The 13,510-nt window shown below is 56.2% G+C and overlaps 2 protein-coding genes across 3 annotated transcripts in view; one reads left to right on the top strand and one right to left on the bottom strand.

Annotated features, from left to right (window-relative positions):
- The window catches only part of LOC111154194 (protein disulfide isomerase family A member 6), a 19,717-nt gene extending 16,109 nt beyond the window's left edge, over positions 1 to 3,608 (top strand). Inside the window, exons 11-13 of the mRNA XM_022513643.1 lie at positions 871 to 1,029; positions 2,411 to 2,507; positions 3,108 to 3,608. Coding sequence (XP_022369351.1) covers positions 871 to 1,029; positions 2,411 to 2,507; positions 3,108 to 3,176 — 325 coding nt within the window. The 3' untranslated portion in view covers positions 3,177 to 3,608. The remainder of the gene's footprint in view (positions 1 to 870; positions 1,030 to 2,410; positions 2,508 to 3,107) is intronic.
- Positions 3,609 to 3,782: 174 nt separating this feature from the next.
- Positions 3,783 to 13,510, bottom strand: part of LOC111154195 (ATPase H+ transporting V1 subunit C2) — a 52,221-nt gene continuing 42,493 nt past the window's right edge. The window contains exons 8-13 of one of the 2 annotated variants that reach the window (XM_022513645.1): positions 12,778 to 12,870; positions 12,572 to 12,665; positions 10,106 to 10,243; positions 9,201 to 9,298; positions 4,551 to 4,683; positions 3,783 to 4,297 (exon numbers count right to left, since the gene is read on the bottom strand). In XM_022513645.1, the coding sequence (XP_022369353.1) occupies positions 4,208 to 4,297; positions 4,551 to 4,683; positions 9,201 to 9,298; positions 10,106 to 10,243; positions 12,572 to 12,665; positions 12,778 to 12,870 (646 nt within the window). In that variant the 3' untranslated portion in view covers positions 3,783 to 4,207. The remainder of the gene's footprint in view (positions 4,298 to 4,550; positions 4,684 to 9,200; positions 9,299 to 10,105; positions 10,244 to 12,571; positions 12,666 to 12,777; positions 12,871 to 13,510) is intronic. The other variant, XM_022513646.1, reaches the window with a different exon arrangement.

Raw genomic sequence — 13,510 nt, forward strand, 5'->3', positions numbered from 1 at the left:
TTTTTTTTTTTTTTTTTTTTTTTTTTTTTTTAATTTAAGGGGTAAATAACAATTATCATCTAGAAGGAAAAGCAATCAGGACTCTTTATATAAAGACACTCATCTGTGCCACGGTGTCCTCTTTCTCAGAGCAGTCATTTTAAATGGTGGTTGGGGTCCCAGCTAGCAAGCAAACACCGAGTCCCCTAACTGCACTCTGGTACAGCTTTGAGGGCTAGATAAGGCAGCAGTAGAGGGTTGTTTTCTTACCCTTTCCCGAGTGAGGGGGCAGATACAGGCAGATTTTTAAGGCACAGTGTGTCTGCTTCCTGTTGGACATTTTTGCTTCTCGTCCTCAATACCTCTTGCCGTCCCGCCTGCCTCCTGCCCCTGCTGCCCTGCTCAGGTGCCGAGTTCCCAGGATCGTGGCCCTACAGAAAAGCACCTTCTGGTGCCCCTTAGTCTTCACCGCTGTAGCAGTTGAGTAAAGAAACACAGTCGAGCATGTTCATAGGTCTGGAATAATGACATGCCCGTAATTTTTACAAAGAAGTCACACTCTTAGAGAGCATGCGTAATCCTCCCAGTGATTAGTAGGAGTTCAGGTAACACAGACAGAAAATTTACCAGGTTTAGTGGATGATATTTCAGGGGCTGGGAGGAAAATTTTGTAGATTTGAGGGACTTCTGGAGGTACAGTTTAGGGCTTCTAAGAGAGGACCTGGAGTTAAGAGTGTGTCTAGAATACAGTATTTTGGTAAACTTTTTTATTTCTACATCCCTTTCATTCCATAAAATAGTTGGAGTGTAATCATTTTTTTAATACCTGCTAATTATATTTCAACTAATTTGAAAGGGATCTTTACCCTAAAAACCCGCCTGTCTTTCTAGGTGGCTGTGGACTGAAGCTGGAGCCCAGTCGGAACTTGAAAACGCGTTGGGGATCGGAGGGTTTGGGTACCCTGCCATGGCAGCCATCAATGCACGCAAGATGAAATTTGCTCTTCTAAAAGGGTCTTTCAGCGAGCAAGGCATTAATGAGTTTCTCAGGTAATTTCTTGCTCTCTCGAGTTGTTGTTAGGTCGCGGCTTCATTCTGTGGTGGTGTGGGTTCGGAACTGGGTTTGCACAGACCAGGCAATAGATGGGACTGTTTGGCATCTGGCTTTCCGTAGAATGAGATGTTTGAGTTCTAAGTCGTCCTCCTGTAAGAGCTGTGCTCTCTTCCTGTGGAAGGATTCTACAGAGCGATAGCCACCTGCCGTTTTATGCCGTTGGCATTGAACTCTTCCTGATTCTCATAAAAGTCTCACATGGGCTGGGAGGAGCCCTTTCTCACCCATTCCCACCCTAGCATGCTCTGTGCCCCTGACCTCGGGTAGGATGGCTTCCGTTTCTGGCCATTAGCTCTAGAAAGTCATTCTGTGGAAATGAGCTTACTTCTGAAGTGACTTCAGCAGTGGGCAAACAGCACAAGGGGTTCCCAAAGCTACAGTTTGGAGCTCTCTGTCTGCCCTGCTCTTCACCTTATCCCAAAGTTGACTTCCAGCCAAATAGAAGGCAGGGGCGCCGCACCGTTTCGGTGAATGCATCACCTCATAACTGTGTCTTTCACAACGGTGAACCTCGTCAGCCCAGACCTTGTCTCTCTCCACTCCTGTAGAGCTGGTACTAAGCTCCGGGTAAAGACCTGATGAACATGTATCTTGTAGGCTTTATGTATTATGCACCGTATTCTTACACTGAAGTAAACCCCGGAAGAAGACGCAATTAAGAAAATCAGAGAAAATAGTTTACGTTACTGTAGTGTGAGAAATCTGTGTAAATGGACTCGCACAGTTTAGCTCGTGTTGTTCCGGGATCAGCTACTTAGAAAAATGTCATCCTTTGTCAGCAGCTGATTCCAGTGTCAAGAACCTTAGGAAATGCATGAGGGCGATAAGTAACAAGATTGAGCCCTTGGACTCACTGACTGGCAATGACCGGTTCTAACCCCAGCTTTGAGTTTATTCGTACTTCTTTACAACTAGTTTTTCTTTTCTGGTTTTTTGTTGTTTGTTGAGTACAGAGGAGGTTGTTTGTTGAGTACAGAGGAGGTGTCTAGTCTGGAACTGTCAGGATTGCGCCCATGTTCTACACCACCTGGGATAGCTTTTGTGTACTTAATTTGTATTTAAGCAAAATAAGTTTTTCTTAATTATTGGTGATAACTGGTTTTACCTGATGCCACGACCTGAGTGATGTCACGCCTGGTCGCATTGCTGTCCTTGCTTGCAAAGATAACCCCATTCAGGAGCAAGAGGTGAGAAATGCCTCTGTAGGAACCTAGTAGGCAAGTAGCCGTTTTAAAAGCATGAAGCGCTCGCTTCGGCAGCACAGGTACTGAAAGCGTTGTTCATGCATGTGCACTCGCTTTGGTCCTTCCCCCGCAGGGAGCTCTCCTTCGGGCGGGGCTCTACCGCACCTGTAGGCGGCGGGGCCTTCCCCCCCATCAGCGCCAGAGAGCCTTGGGACGGCAAGGATGGCGAGGTGAGTCCCCCGCCAGGGGGCCATGTGCCCGTGGGACTTGTCGTTGGGCTGCTTGTCCAGCCGCTTCTAACTCTCCCTGTCCCTGTCCCTGTACCTCTCTGCCATTGGTAAGCCAAGTCCTTCCACCTCGAGGAAGCCTTGGCATGGTGTCACACATGTCCTGCCCTGAGCAGCCTCTCAGGCCACATGGCACTGGATCTTCTTGATAGAGACTGAGGTTTGCTTCCTGCTTATCACCCTGAAACTGAGCATTTAGCCTGGAATTCATTTACTCTGTGTCTGAGAAACAGCTACAGCTTTGGGATGAGTGTTTACTCCAGTTCACTTCTGCACCTTCCTCCTCTGAAGGACCAGCTAAATGGCTGTTGGGGTTGAGGAGGGAATTTGTTAAATTCACGCTCCACCTCAGTTCTCGGCTTTTCCAGCTGACATAATAGGCAGTGTTCACGCAGGAGCTGGGTGAGGGAGGAGCGGGCTCTCCGATCTGGGGCATCCCTAGAAATGACCGCTCCGTGGTGAGCCTGGGTGCTCCGAGCCCCTCCCTCTGCCCCCCCCCCCCCCCCGTCCCTGCAGGGCCTCACGTTGGCTTTTGTTTTCCAGCTTCCCGTGGAAGACGACATCGACCTCAGTGACGTGGAGCTGGACGATTTGGAAAGAGATGAGCTGTGAGAGGCTTGGCACAGACTTCAGTTCGCTTTCCTTGGGAGAGTTCCCCAGCAGTGAAGGAACGTTCTTCACAATCAGATGAGTCTACCAGTGGCCTTTTTAACCAAGAAGTAGCACTTGATTGGTCATGTGAAAACACTGCACCAGTGAACTTTGCATCTCAAGAGAACAGTGAAAAATTCTATGAATTGTTGTAGGCAGTGAATTGGGTTGTATTCTGTCAAGTAATATTTTGAGGAAAACTGATGGGCTGTTGACATATTTTTCCCTCCCTCTGACTGCTGCTTGAATGTTCTTGGAGGCTGTTTCTTACATATTAAGTTTTTTTAATGTGATTCTTTCGTTTGAATATTAATGGCTTTTTTCCATTAAAAAATAAAATAATATTTTGGACAATGCCAATAAATGTATGAAATTAGTGTCCACATCATAAAATCAGAGTCCAATGTTTAGCCAGTAAATTAACATAACGAAGGGAAGACCCTGATGTCTTCCCTCCCTATAAACCTGGGACCCAGAGGACACCATCTGGAGGCCAGCCGCAACACTGATTTCTTATGTGTCCTGCGAGGCCAAGTTCCAGCTGCGAGATGTGACCTGTATAGCGAGTTTGTAGAAAGAAGGGTGAAAAGCAGTGAGCGGTCAGCTGAGAACTGCCCTTCGTGCCCAGGATTTTGTCTTCGGCCTGTCTCCAGTGACCGTTAGGAAATACGGCCGAGGACACAGCTCGGGATCTGACATGCTTCCTTCCTCCGGCCGCACGAGGTGGCCCTGAAGGCCCGACACGGCAGCCGCTGACCGACTCCGAGGCGGGCCCCGTTTCTGTAAAGTGCAGTTCCAGTAATGTTAGAAGATAAGAGACCATTCAAAGGACTGAGCATTTCTTTATTGTAACTTAAAAAAAATAAATACAACTGTAACTAACTTTTGTGAGCAATTTCTCTAAAAGGTGAATTCCATAGGGTCCTCCGGCGAAGGGAAAGAGGTGTCTGTAGGAGTCTGGAGACAGGAAAGCGCGCTGGGGCCGCGCGGGTCTAATCGAGGAGACTGAGGTCAATGCGGAAATAGACGTAGGGAAAGTAGTCCTGGGTGCTGAGCTGCAGCCCCGGGATCTCCACGGATGCCTGCAAAAGACGGCGCGTTGGCGCTCTAGATGCAGACAGCACTCTGCTGTCCCGCCTCGTCTTCCCGTTTCGAGGCGGCGCTCTAGCTCTGACACACACACACAGACACACACGGCCTCTTCCCTGTTAGCCTTGCACATTTGTGAAACATAGATCTTAGCAAAAGGGTAATTTCCATCTTTGCAAAGTGCCTCCCCCGTGGAGAGACGGACATCCGTGCAGAAAGCCAGCGCTTTCTGGATTCTCTACCTACATCCAGTATGCTCGCGGCCGCTACTTGATCCAGATGTCTGAAGACGGAGTTCAGCACCTCCCGTAAACGTTTGGTGGAGGACTTCTTGTGAGGCTGGAGGAGCACCGCCTGGAAATTCACCGGAAGTCCGTACCTTCCCAGACAGACAAGACGTGCGTTAAGTTACCTCAGAAGCAAGTGTGGGTCAAATACTCCCGACAAGAAATAGAGGAAGTTCTAGTAAAAAAAAGGCCTCGGTCAACATAGCTTAAGAAAATAAAACTCAGCTGAATGAAATATCTAGGGTCAGAGGTGAGACTACTTGGATTTTTCTGGATAGGAATGTCGCTAGTAGAACACGCTCCCCAGCCATTTCTGGCCGTTCGTGGCGTGGTGTCTGCTGACAGCGAGGTCGGCTGGACCTGCAGGAGGGACACGTGAAGGAGGCTGCTTGTAACCACCAGTGCGCTGCTTTCACTGTAAAGCCTACGACCTACGTAGTCCTGTGCCTTTGGCGGACTCTGGGCGAGCTGAATCCCGGTTTCAGAGCCCCGCCGAGGTCTTTCCAGGAGGCAAGTGCCGGGGAAGCTGGCTGGCCCAGCTGATGGCCTTGTCCCTCCTCTGCTCCCACTTCCCTCCAAAGCTCTGGCATTTGGGGCAAATGAGCAGAGGGGCCGCCGCTGTCTTACCTGAATGAGCAGTTTCCCTTCACACTCCCTACCCCAACGGCCAGTACGCTTCAGAAACCCGCTCCACGCCCTGGACTTCACCGAGACCGTCCTCTCTCCCCGCTGGCCATCACTGCCGCCCCCGCTTCATCCTCCGACCTGGTCGGACTACGTCACTGCCCCGCTGCTCTGGGAGATGGTTCATCCTCCCTCACGAGGACCCCAGTGCTAAGAGCTCTCCTGCCTTTCCCAGCCTGGGAGCTGCTGCAGGGCAAAGGCACGGGTCCGTTCTGTCCCGGGTCCTGGAGAGCAACAGGCCCTCCAGGCCCTCCAGTGCTTCGTGGATGCTGGCGGAATGCCCCTCGCTCCCCTCACCAAGCCTCCGAGCCCTTGGCCCCTTTCTCAGCCCACTCTTGACTTCAGGGCTTTTCACATTCTTGCCAGACCCTTCCAGTCCTTTCCCTGCGAACCCCATGGCGGATCAGTTTAAAGGAAGGCCTTCTGTTCTGCTCAGAATGTGCCTTCCAGGAACAGCTGGGTCTGCTCTGCTCCTGCTCAGGGCCGCCCCCCACGCTGCTCCCTCCTGGATCGCTCAGTAGACGACCCTCCTCCCTGATCACTGAGGCCACTTGGTGGGGAGCCCTCACCGGTACCCTCCCTACCGAGACCACTAAAGCCACCCCACACCCCCCCACCCGGCTGCAAGGGGCGTCAGCCCTTCTCACCTGCTGCCCCCTTCCCTGTAACATCACCACCTTGCCCTGCTTAAAATAAACTTCCTCGGCTCCCTACGGCTCTCATTCCAAACCAGAGAGTATCCAGTGTCCTGTGTCACCCAATCATCCTTCGGCCACCACTCTAGCTGGTCCCAACAATGGCGTCACGCCCCATTTGCAGGGACACGTAAATCCTTATGCTTCCTCTCCCTCCTCCTGCCTCTGACTTCCTCATGGGCTTTTCTGCCTCCACCCCTTAAATGGTGGGGTTCCCCCAACATGCCCTTTCATGTTCCCTCTATACGACTCTCCCTAAATGAATGCAGCCGCACAGCCACCATTAGGGTTCCCTAACATTCCCCACCGGCACCCCTCCCAGGAGGCAGACTGACCAGCGAGCTCCCTGGCGGGCTCCTCCCGCCCGCTGGGCCCATCTCAGCTCTCAGCCCGGATGACTGCGGGCCCCGGTCCCCTCCACCCTGAGGGGGAACTAGCACTTCCTCAGCGAGGGCTGGGTCCACTTCACTTTGGTTTTACTGAGTCCACGAACAGTCAGCATCTAGTCCTTGTCCAGCTCTGGGCCGAGTGACAAAGGTGGAGGGCGAGGAGGAAGACAGCACCGCGTGCCAAGTGGGGAGTCGAAGGAACAGGCCAGCAGGTGAGCCCCACCGTCTTTGCTCTAACAAACTTGGTTCCAACATCTGTTTTCTTGGACTATGATCTCTCCACAGAGTAGAATATGGAAAAGCCATTTCAAAGGATCAGGTAGCGCCACACACACGGGTAAGAACCGGAAGCAGGTGGAAAAAGCTGCGGCACAGCGAGGGCGAATGATCCCCTCTGGGGGCTGAGAAGAGTCTTGAAACCACGAACCGTGATTATCTCTGGGCAGGGGGCCTGGGAGGAACTTTCTCCACAGTATATATTTCTAAACTTGAATTTTTTTTTTAACAGCGTTCATGTATTACAACTGTATTCAGGAAAAATACAGATCCAGTAAGAAAAAGTTCTACGCTGATAGTCTCGTAAAGGATCATTCCTACAGCTAAGTGTTAACTGTTAAGTGTCTGCCTTTGATTCAGGTCATGATCTCAGGACCCTGGGACTGAGCCCCGTGTTGGGCTCCCCGCTCAGGAGCCTGCTTCTCCCTCGGCCTCTGACTGCCACTCCCCCCTGCTTATGCTGTCCGTCAAATAAATAAAATCTTTTTGTTTTGTTTTGTTTTTTTTTGTTTTTTACAAACCCTTGTGTCGAGGGCTGACTTTCAATAGATCGCAGCGAGGGAGCTGCTCTGCTACGTACGAAACCCCGACCCAGAAGCAGGTCGTCTACGAATGGTTTAGCACCAGGTTCCCCACGAACGTGCGTTGCGTGACGGGCGAGGGGGCGGCCCCCTTTCCAGCTGCACCCCATTTCCCAGGACGAGGGGCTCTCCGCACCGGACCCCGGTCCCGACGCGTGGTGGGGCACGCCACGCGGGGCGCCCGCAGCGGCCCGCCGGCGGGGACAGCGTAAATAAAATCTTTTTTTAAAAAGAATTACTTCTACATATACTTTTAGGGGAAACCGTTTGATCCAGCTTAAGATACTGAAGACCTCTACCTCTGCTTCTCGAGCAAACGGGCATCCGCACTATGGGGCCTGAGAACCACTGACTTTGGAGGCAGGTCAGTGTGGGGCCACAGACGGCTGGAACACTGCGGGTTAGCCTGGGTACACCCTGCGACCCAGTGCCACAATCCAGGCCATTCCAGGCCTCGGAGACGGGCGGGCAAGGAGCTGATCTGTGTTTGGACAAAACCACACCTGGCAGCCACCATACTGTGTTTGGGCAAACGCGTGCCGCAGCCGTGTGGAGCATGAACCAGCGGCAGAGAACCAAGTGCGAGCCCGTGGCAACAGCTGGGCGGGGGAGGCCAGAGACGCAGGGAAGAGAGAAAGCAGAGGCAGGATGGGTGACCCCTCAGGGGCGTTGGGGGGCCCTGGGAGTGGGGGAAGGGAGCGAGGATGCAGGAGCAGAGGCAGCTGAGCCCTCAGGTTTGGGGCCTGGGGACAGGGAGGACGTGAGGCCACTGGCATTGACGAGGCAGCCAGAGGAAGGTGTTGGGAGGGAAGAGGAGCCAGATGTGCAGAGAAGCTGGTGTCCAGTGAGCGGCAGGACCGGGAGACGCAAGAAGCACAGTCAGGGAAAGGAGAAGCAGGGAACAGGCCTCCGGGTGGGTGGCTGCTGGGCAGGCAGGGGAAGGGGCTGGGGACAGCACTCCAGAGGCTCGGAGGGCCAGGGGAGGCCAAGCAACAGGGGTGGGAGCTTCTGGAAAAAGGGTGTCCAGCCAGCCGTGTGCGGTGCCACCAAGATCTGCCCCCCGAGCTGATGACACGGGGCATCTTCAAAACACAGGAGAAAAGCAGGCTTCGGAAAACATTTCCTGGATGTGAGGGCAATCCGGCTGCGACATCTGTCACCCCACGGATCACCAGGGTTGATTTGGCTGATGTGGCTGGCTAGGCAGGTGTCCCCGTCCCCCCTCACGGCTCCACGTGTGTCCCTCCCAAAGCCGCACCCTCAGTCCAAAGGGACAACCGTCTCGGTAGGGGAAGACCGCTCTTCGGTCAAGGGTATATGAGCAGCTGCGCTCCCCTTCTAGAACCTTCAAACCAGCTCTCAAAAAATATTTCCTATATAATTCCATTTTTGTAAAAATTAAGTAAAAAAAATGGACCTATCTGTAAATTCGGGAAAAAAGAGCAAAACAAGGGCAAAAACTCCTAAAGCGGTTCACGCCCGCACCTGAGCCAGCAGCGGTCTCTCTCGGTGTCAGAGGTAGAGGTCACTCTCACTCACTGCGCTGCTCTATGGTTGCCTCATTCTCCACAGCGAACCCACTTCACTTTTGTTAAAAACAAGACAAAATTTTTGTCGTCCTTCATTCCCTCTGCTTTAGGTTTTAGTTTTTGGGTTGCCTTGGGCCTCAGAGTCAAGGACGGAGGCGGTGTGGCGTGTCTTCCAGGAGTGGCCAGGCCCCGGCAGGTGCGCAGACCGGCACAGAACCTGCTGGAGAGGGGGCACGACCCCCGCCCCGGGGCCGGCAGGAAACGGACACGGAGCATAGGACTGCGGGGACTCAGGAAATCCTACGCATGTCGCCAAGAGCCAGGAGCAGCACGGGGAGAGGGCGGGAGGTGGTGGTGGTGCTGGATGGGACAGGTGGCAGCCCCAGCGGCCCCCCGAGCTGGCTGCCCCCCCGCCCCCGGCAGGACAGCCCGGGCTGGGCGCCCCCTCCACGCACCTGAGCACGGACTCCACAAACACCCTCAGCGCCTTGATGTGGATCCAGGCAATGAAGGCTTCGCTGAAGTTCACTTTGAGCCAGCGCAGCAGCGGGCCCTGCGGAGACAGGACAGCCGGTGACGCCCGCGGGCAGCGGCGCCAGACGCCAGGCCAAGGGCAACACGGGTCCCAGCAGAGCGAAGCCTCGCGCGGAGAGACGCCCGGCGGCCAGCAGAAGCAGCGAGTCGGCCGACCCTGGCCCACGTTCCCGGGGCACCGGGTGCCCGGCAAGCTCAGCGGGCTGCCACCTGGCACATGCGTGGGGCCACCAGAGACCGGGCTGCGGGGGGCCGGGCAGCAGCGGACGGGCTTCCCCCGACACCGGGCCACCAGGGAGCCCACCTCTGAGGAACGCATCACATCCCCTGCCACAACCCCGTCCTGGCATCAGCCACCAGCTGCCGCTTCTGGGAGCTCCACAGAGCCCACCTCCGAGGCCACAACCCCGGTCACCGAGGCTGGCGTGGCCGGTCCTTTAGGGGAACCCGAGCGCCTGGAGCCAAGGCTCCGAGCCCCCACTGATGCCTCCGCGGCCCACAAAGGTCAAGGGTGGGTCCAGCCATCGCAGCCAGGGGAGGAGAGCCGAGCTGCCTGACCCCCACCAGCCAGCAGGGCCTGACCCCGTCACCAGCGGCCGCCACCTCCAGGCAGGGCAGAGGACCCCTGGCCACCACGCCAGGGGGCGGGGGGCAGCTCCAAAGACGCCCTCCACACGAGGAGGCAGGCAGCGTTCTGGGCTCCTCGATGGAAGCCCTCCCAAGCCACACTGGGGAACAGAAAACGCACGGCGCCCTTTCCTCCGAAGATGCCTGCCAGCGGGGACATGCGAGCGGGGGAGCCCCAGGGCTGCGGGGTGCTGCTTACCTCGCCCTCGCCCTCACTCTCTCTCTCTCTGTCCGTCTGCCCCGCTGTGGGCCTATCGGGGTTACCTAGCGGGGTTACCTTAACCTTGTGGTCCGGGAAGGCGGAGGATCCCTTTTTAAGAGCAACACAGGAAGTTTGCTAAAGGCACAGAAATCATTTATTAATCTTTCAGCAAACACACATCACAACAAACACACAAAATCCGCATCGCTGGGAAAGCACGTGGGAACGCCGGCCCGCCCTCTGGCCTTGCGGGCCAGGTGGACTAGAGATGGGACGGGGCGGCGGGGGAGGGAGGCTCAAATCTTCGGGGCCCCTACCTCAGGGACAGAGCCAATGCCAGCAGCCGGGCAAGCTCCCAGACCCCTGCCTGGCCTCGGTCGGGACCACCCCTCCACAGGCATCCAGGACGGGACCACAGAGCGCCCCTCTGCCCTGTCCAGCCACGGTGGCTCCATGGCACTCATGGAGGCTACATGCAGAAAATGAGCCAGGCACGCTGTTGGGACCTACCATCCTTTATCCTCTTTTCTCTGCAGACAAGGAGAAAGCCCTGGAAAATCCCACCATGTGCTCTCCAAGGGAGCCAAAACCCCAGGACCTAGCCTGTCCCCTCTGGCTGACAAGTACCAAAGACGGCGCGGGTCACCCCCAACAAGCTAAAGGGGAAAGAGCTGCCTCGGAAGCCAGGGCAGGGCTGCCCCCGGCTGCCCCCTGCTCAGTGGCCCACAGCCGGAGCCTCGAAAGGAGCTAAATGTTTCCGAGTTCACGTGTCTCCTCTGGAGCTCCAGTTCCCCTCCACCGAGACCCTGGCAGGGCTCCTGGGGCAGCCTGGGTGTGCAAAGGCCTCCACTTGCCGCCTTACACCTGCGAGGAAGCGCCAGCTGGCAACCTGAGCCCCAGACGGCAGGCGACGAGTTCCAGTGTGTCACCTTGCTCCTCAGGGGGTCTGTGCCAGCGCCGAGGCTGGTGCCAAAGGCACGATGTGACCACCTGTCCTGTGGGCAGGGCCTCCCGCCTGACGTTGGTCAAATCTGCCACTGTCTCACCCCCCCCAGAGACACCGGGTAGGGGGGCCAGGGCTGGGACCCAAGCCAGCAGGGACAAGGCTAGAGAGAGAACACCGGGCGTTCCTGGGCGATCAGGGTTTGGGGCGAGCTAAGGCCAAGGACCAAAAGGGAAGGTGAACACTTACCCTGCCTGGGTGTGGGGGGTCTGAGGCCTCGGGGCCCAGCACCTCCTCACAGGAACAGCCCTAACTCACAGCCCGGCAGATCTGGGGTCCGAAAAGTGTGCGTTCACTTGGTGTGCACACGCACGTCCACTCACATATGCGTCTGCTTGGGGGCAGGTTAAAGCCTGCCACAGGCACCACTATAGGATGAGCTCCTGTCTCGTCCTCAAAGGGGATGGGCCCGTCCAGTGAGGCTTCGAGAAGCCCAGTTTGTGGACCCCCATGCTGCTGCTTACTTCCGAGGGGGTGGTTTGTCTGGAGTCCCTGTGAAAAGGCCACTGACCAGAGAGGTCAAGCCAGACATGCCGATTCCACCCGCCTGAAGTCAGAGAAGGCCCGGGGGCCAACACGGGGCGCGCGGGAGGGACTTCCTGCTCTTCGCCTAAGCCCGTACTGGCAGCTTCATGTTTACACAACAGCTTTCTTCCAGAACCTGAAGTACACTCTACTCCTTCTTCCCTCGTCCCTACACTGGAGGCCAAATTGGAAGTTTCTGAGAACAGCACCCAGTGGGGATCGGGCGGGGGGAGAGGGGCCCTAAAGACATTCCGCCAGGGGGAACCCCCGAAGCCACCCAGCTTAGGTCTCTCTACAGCAGGAGGATGCCCCGTGTGGAATGAGCCCCTCACACAGAGCAGCTGAGTGACTTTCCCAAGGCGACACGGTCACATTCCCAAACTCCAAGCCTGGTTTGCTCCCCCATGAGCTCAGCAGCGCTTGCACGAGGAAGGTTTCTGCCAGGCTGTCGTCAGAAACCTCAAGGAGAAGCCCCCACTCTTTGCTGAAAGCATCGGGGGAATAAATCCAGGGGCTGACGACAGGGGCTGTCCCATCACGCATGAGAACCACACTGAGGAGGCCAGCAAGGAGACTAAGGGGACAGGCCTGCCTGCGCTTGGCACAGGGACCCCTGCCTGGATCCCCGCCTGCCTTGCCTGGATCTCGGGGCACAGGAAGGTGGGGGGGGTTCTCCTCTTGGGGGAAACGCTCCATGACCTCCCAGAGCCTCAGTTTCTCAGGGGCACATTGGAGCTCGGAGTCCCTTCCTGGAGGGGCAGGGTCAGGACTCGGGAGCTCTCCCAGGGACGGCGCCCAGAGCCCTAGCTCACAGCTCAGGTGTCCCCTGGGTGCCCCGCCCTGACAGCCTCAGGTGACACACATCCCGGGCCGCGTGCCCCCAAGGGAGGGGGACGCTCTAGAAAGACGCCCACCTGCCCATGTAGTCTACTCACATACTGTTGCTTCTTATCAGACAGCAACCTGCTCATCTCTTCCCTTTCCCTTTTAATTTCTTTCTCATCATAGTAAAATTCACGGACAGTGAACCTTAAAACAAGCAAATGAAAGGCTTTCACCAGGAAGCTTCCGGACGGAGCAGAGAGACCCCTCCAGTGGAGACAGCCCAAACCCAGAGAAGCCCACTGAGGCCAGCCCTTACTTGTTCTCTTTGGCTTTGGTTTTGAAATCCTCGATCACTTTTCGAAACAGGGTCACCGTGAAGAGGCCACCCTCGTTGTCCTCAGCAATCAGTCTGGTGGAGAGAAGCATCTGGTCACTGGACGCCTCACCACAGCTGAGGTCAGAGCTGGGCCAGGAGCGGCCTGTTCCCTCTCCCAGGGGAGGTGGGTTCCCGCCAAGGGGCGGCTGGCTTGTGGGCAGGCAGGGCCCCCCCACCCCACCCCCACCAGCTGAGGTTAGGGAACCAGACGCCCCTTAGGACTTCCTGACTCCTGCTCCTTCCACCCCCACACCGGGCTGAAGCCTCTGGGGCCTCTGGATGATCTAAACGCAGACCCTGGAGGGGAGGGAGGGGCAGGGGACTAGCTGCAGAGACCCCCGGTTTGGCTCCAGTGTGTGACGTGCTGAGCGATGGAGCTCTTCCTGGGTCTCAGTCACCTGTGTGTGCGTGTTGGGGGGGACCTGCCCAGGCTCTGACGCGCTACGCTCGGAACGAAGCAGGACAGACAGACTCTAGTCAGTGGAAACTGTCCCACCGTGTCCACCTCACGTTCAGTGTCCCCATGTTCCAATCAGCCAGCCTCCGAGGCACGCAACACAGGGCCACAGTGGGCACCGTCCCAAACACAGGGGTCACAGCAGCCAGCGGTCAGCTCCTTTGAGCCAGCCTTGTCGGCCACAAGACCTGAGGGAAGCCCTTCGCCAAGCCCGGG

The sequence above is a fragment of the Enhydra lutris genome, unplaced genomic scaffold (assembly GCF_002288905.1).
Source record: "Enhydra lutris kenyoni isolate GAN:26980312 unplaced genomic scaffold, ASM228890v2 scaffoldscaffold35, whole genome shotgun sequence".
NCBI lineage: Eukaryota > Metazoa > Chordata > Mammalia > Carnivora > Mustelidae > Enhydra > Enhydra lutris.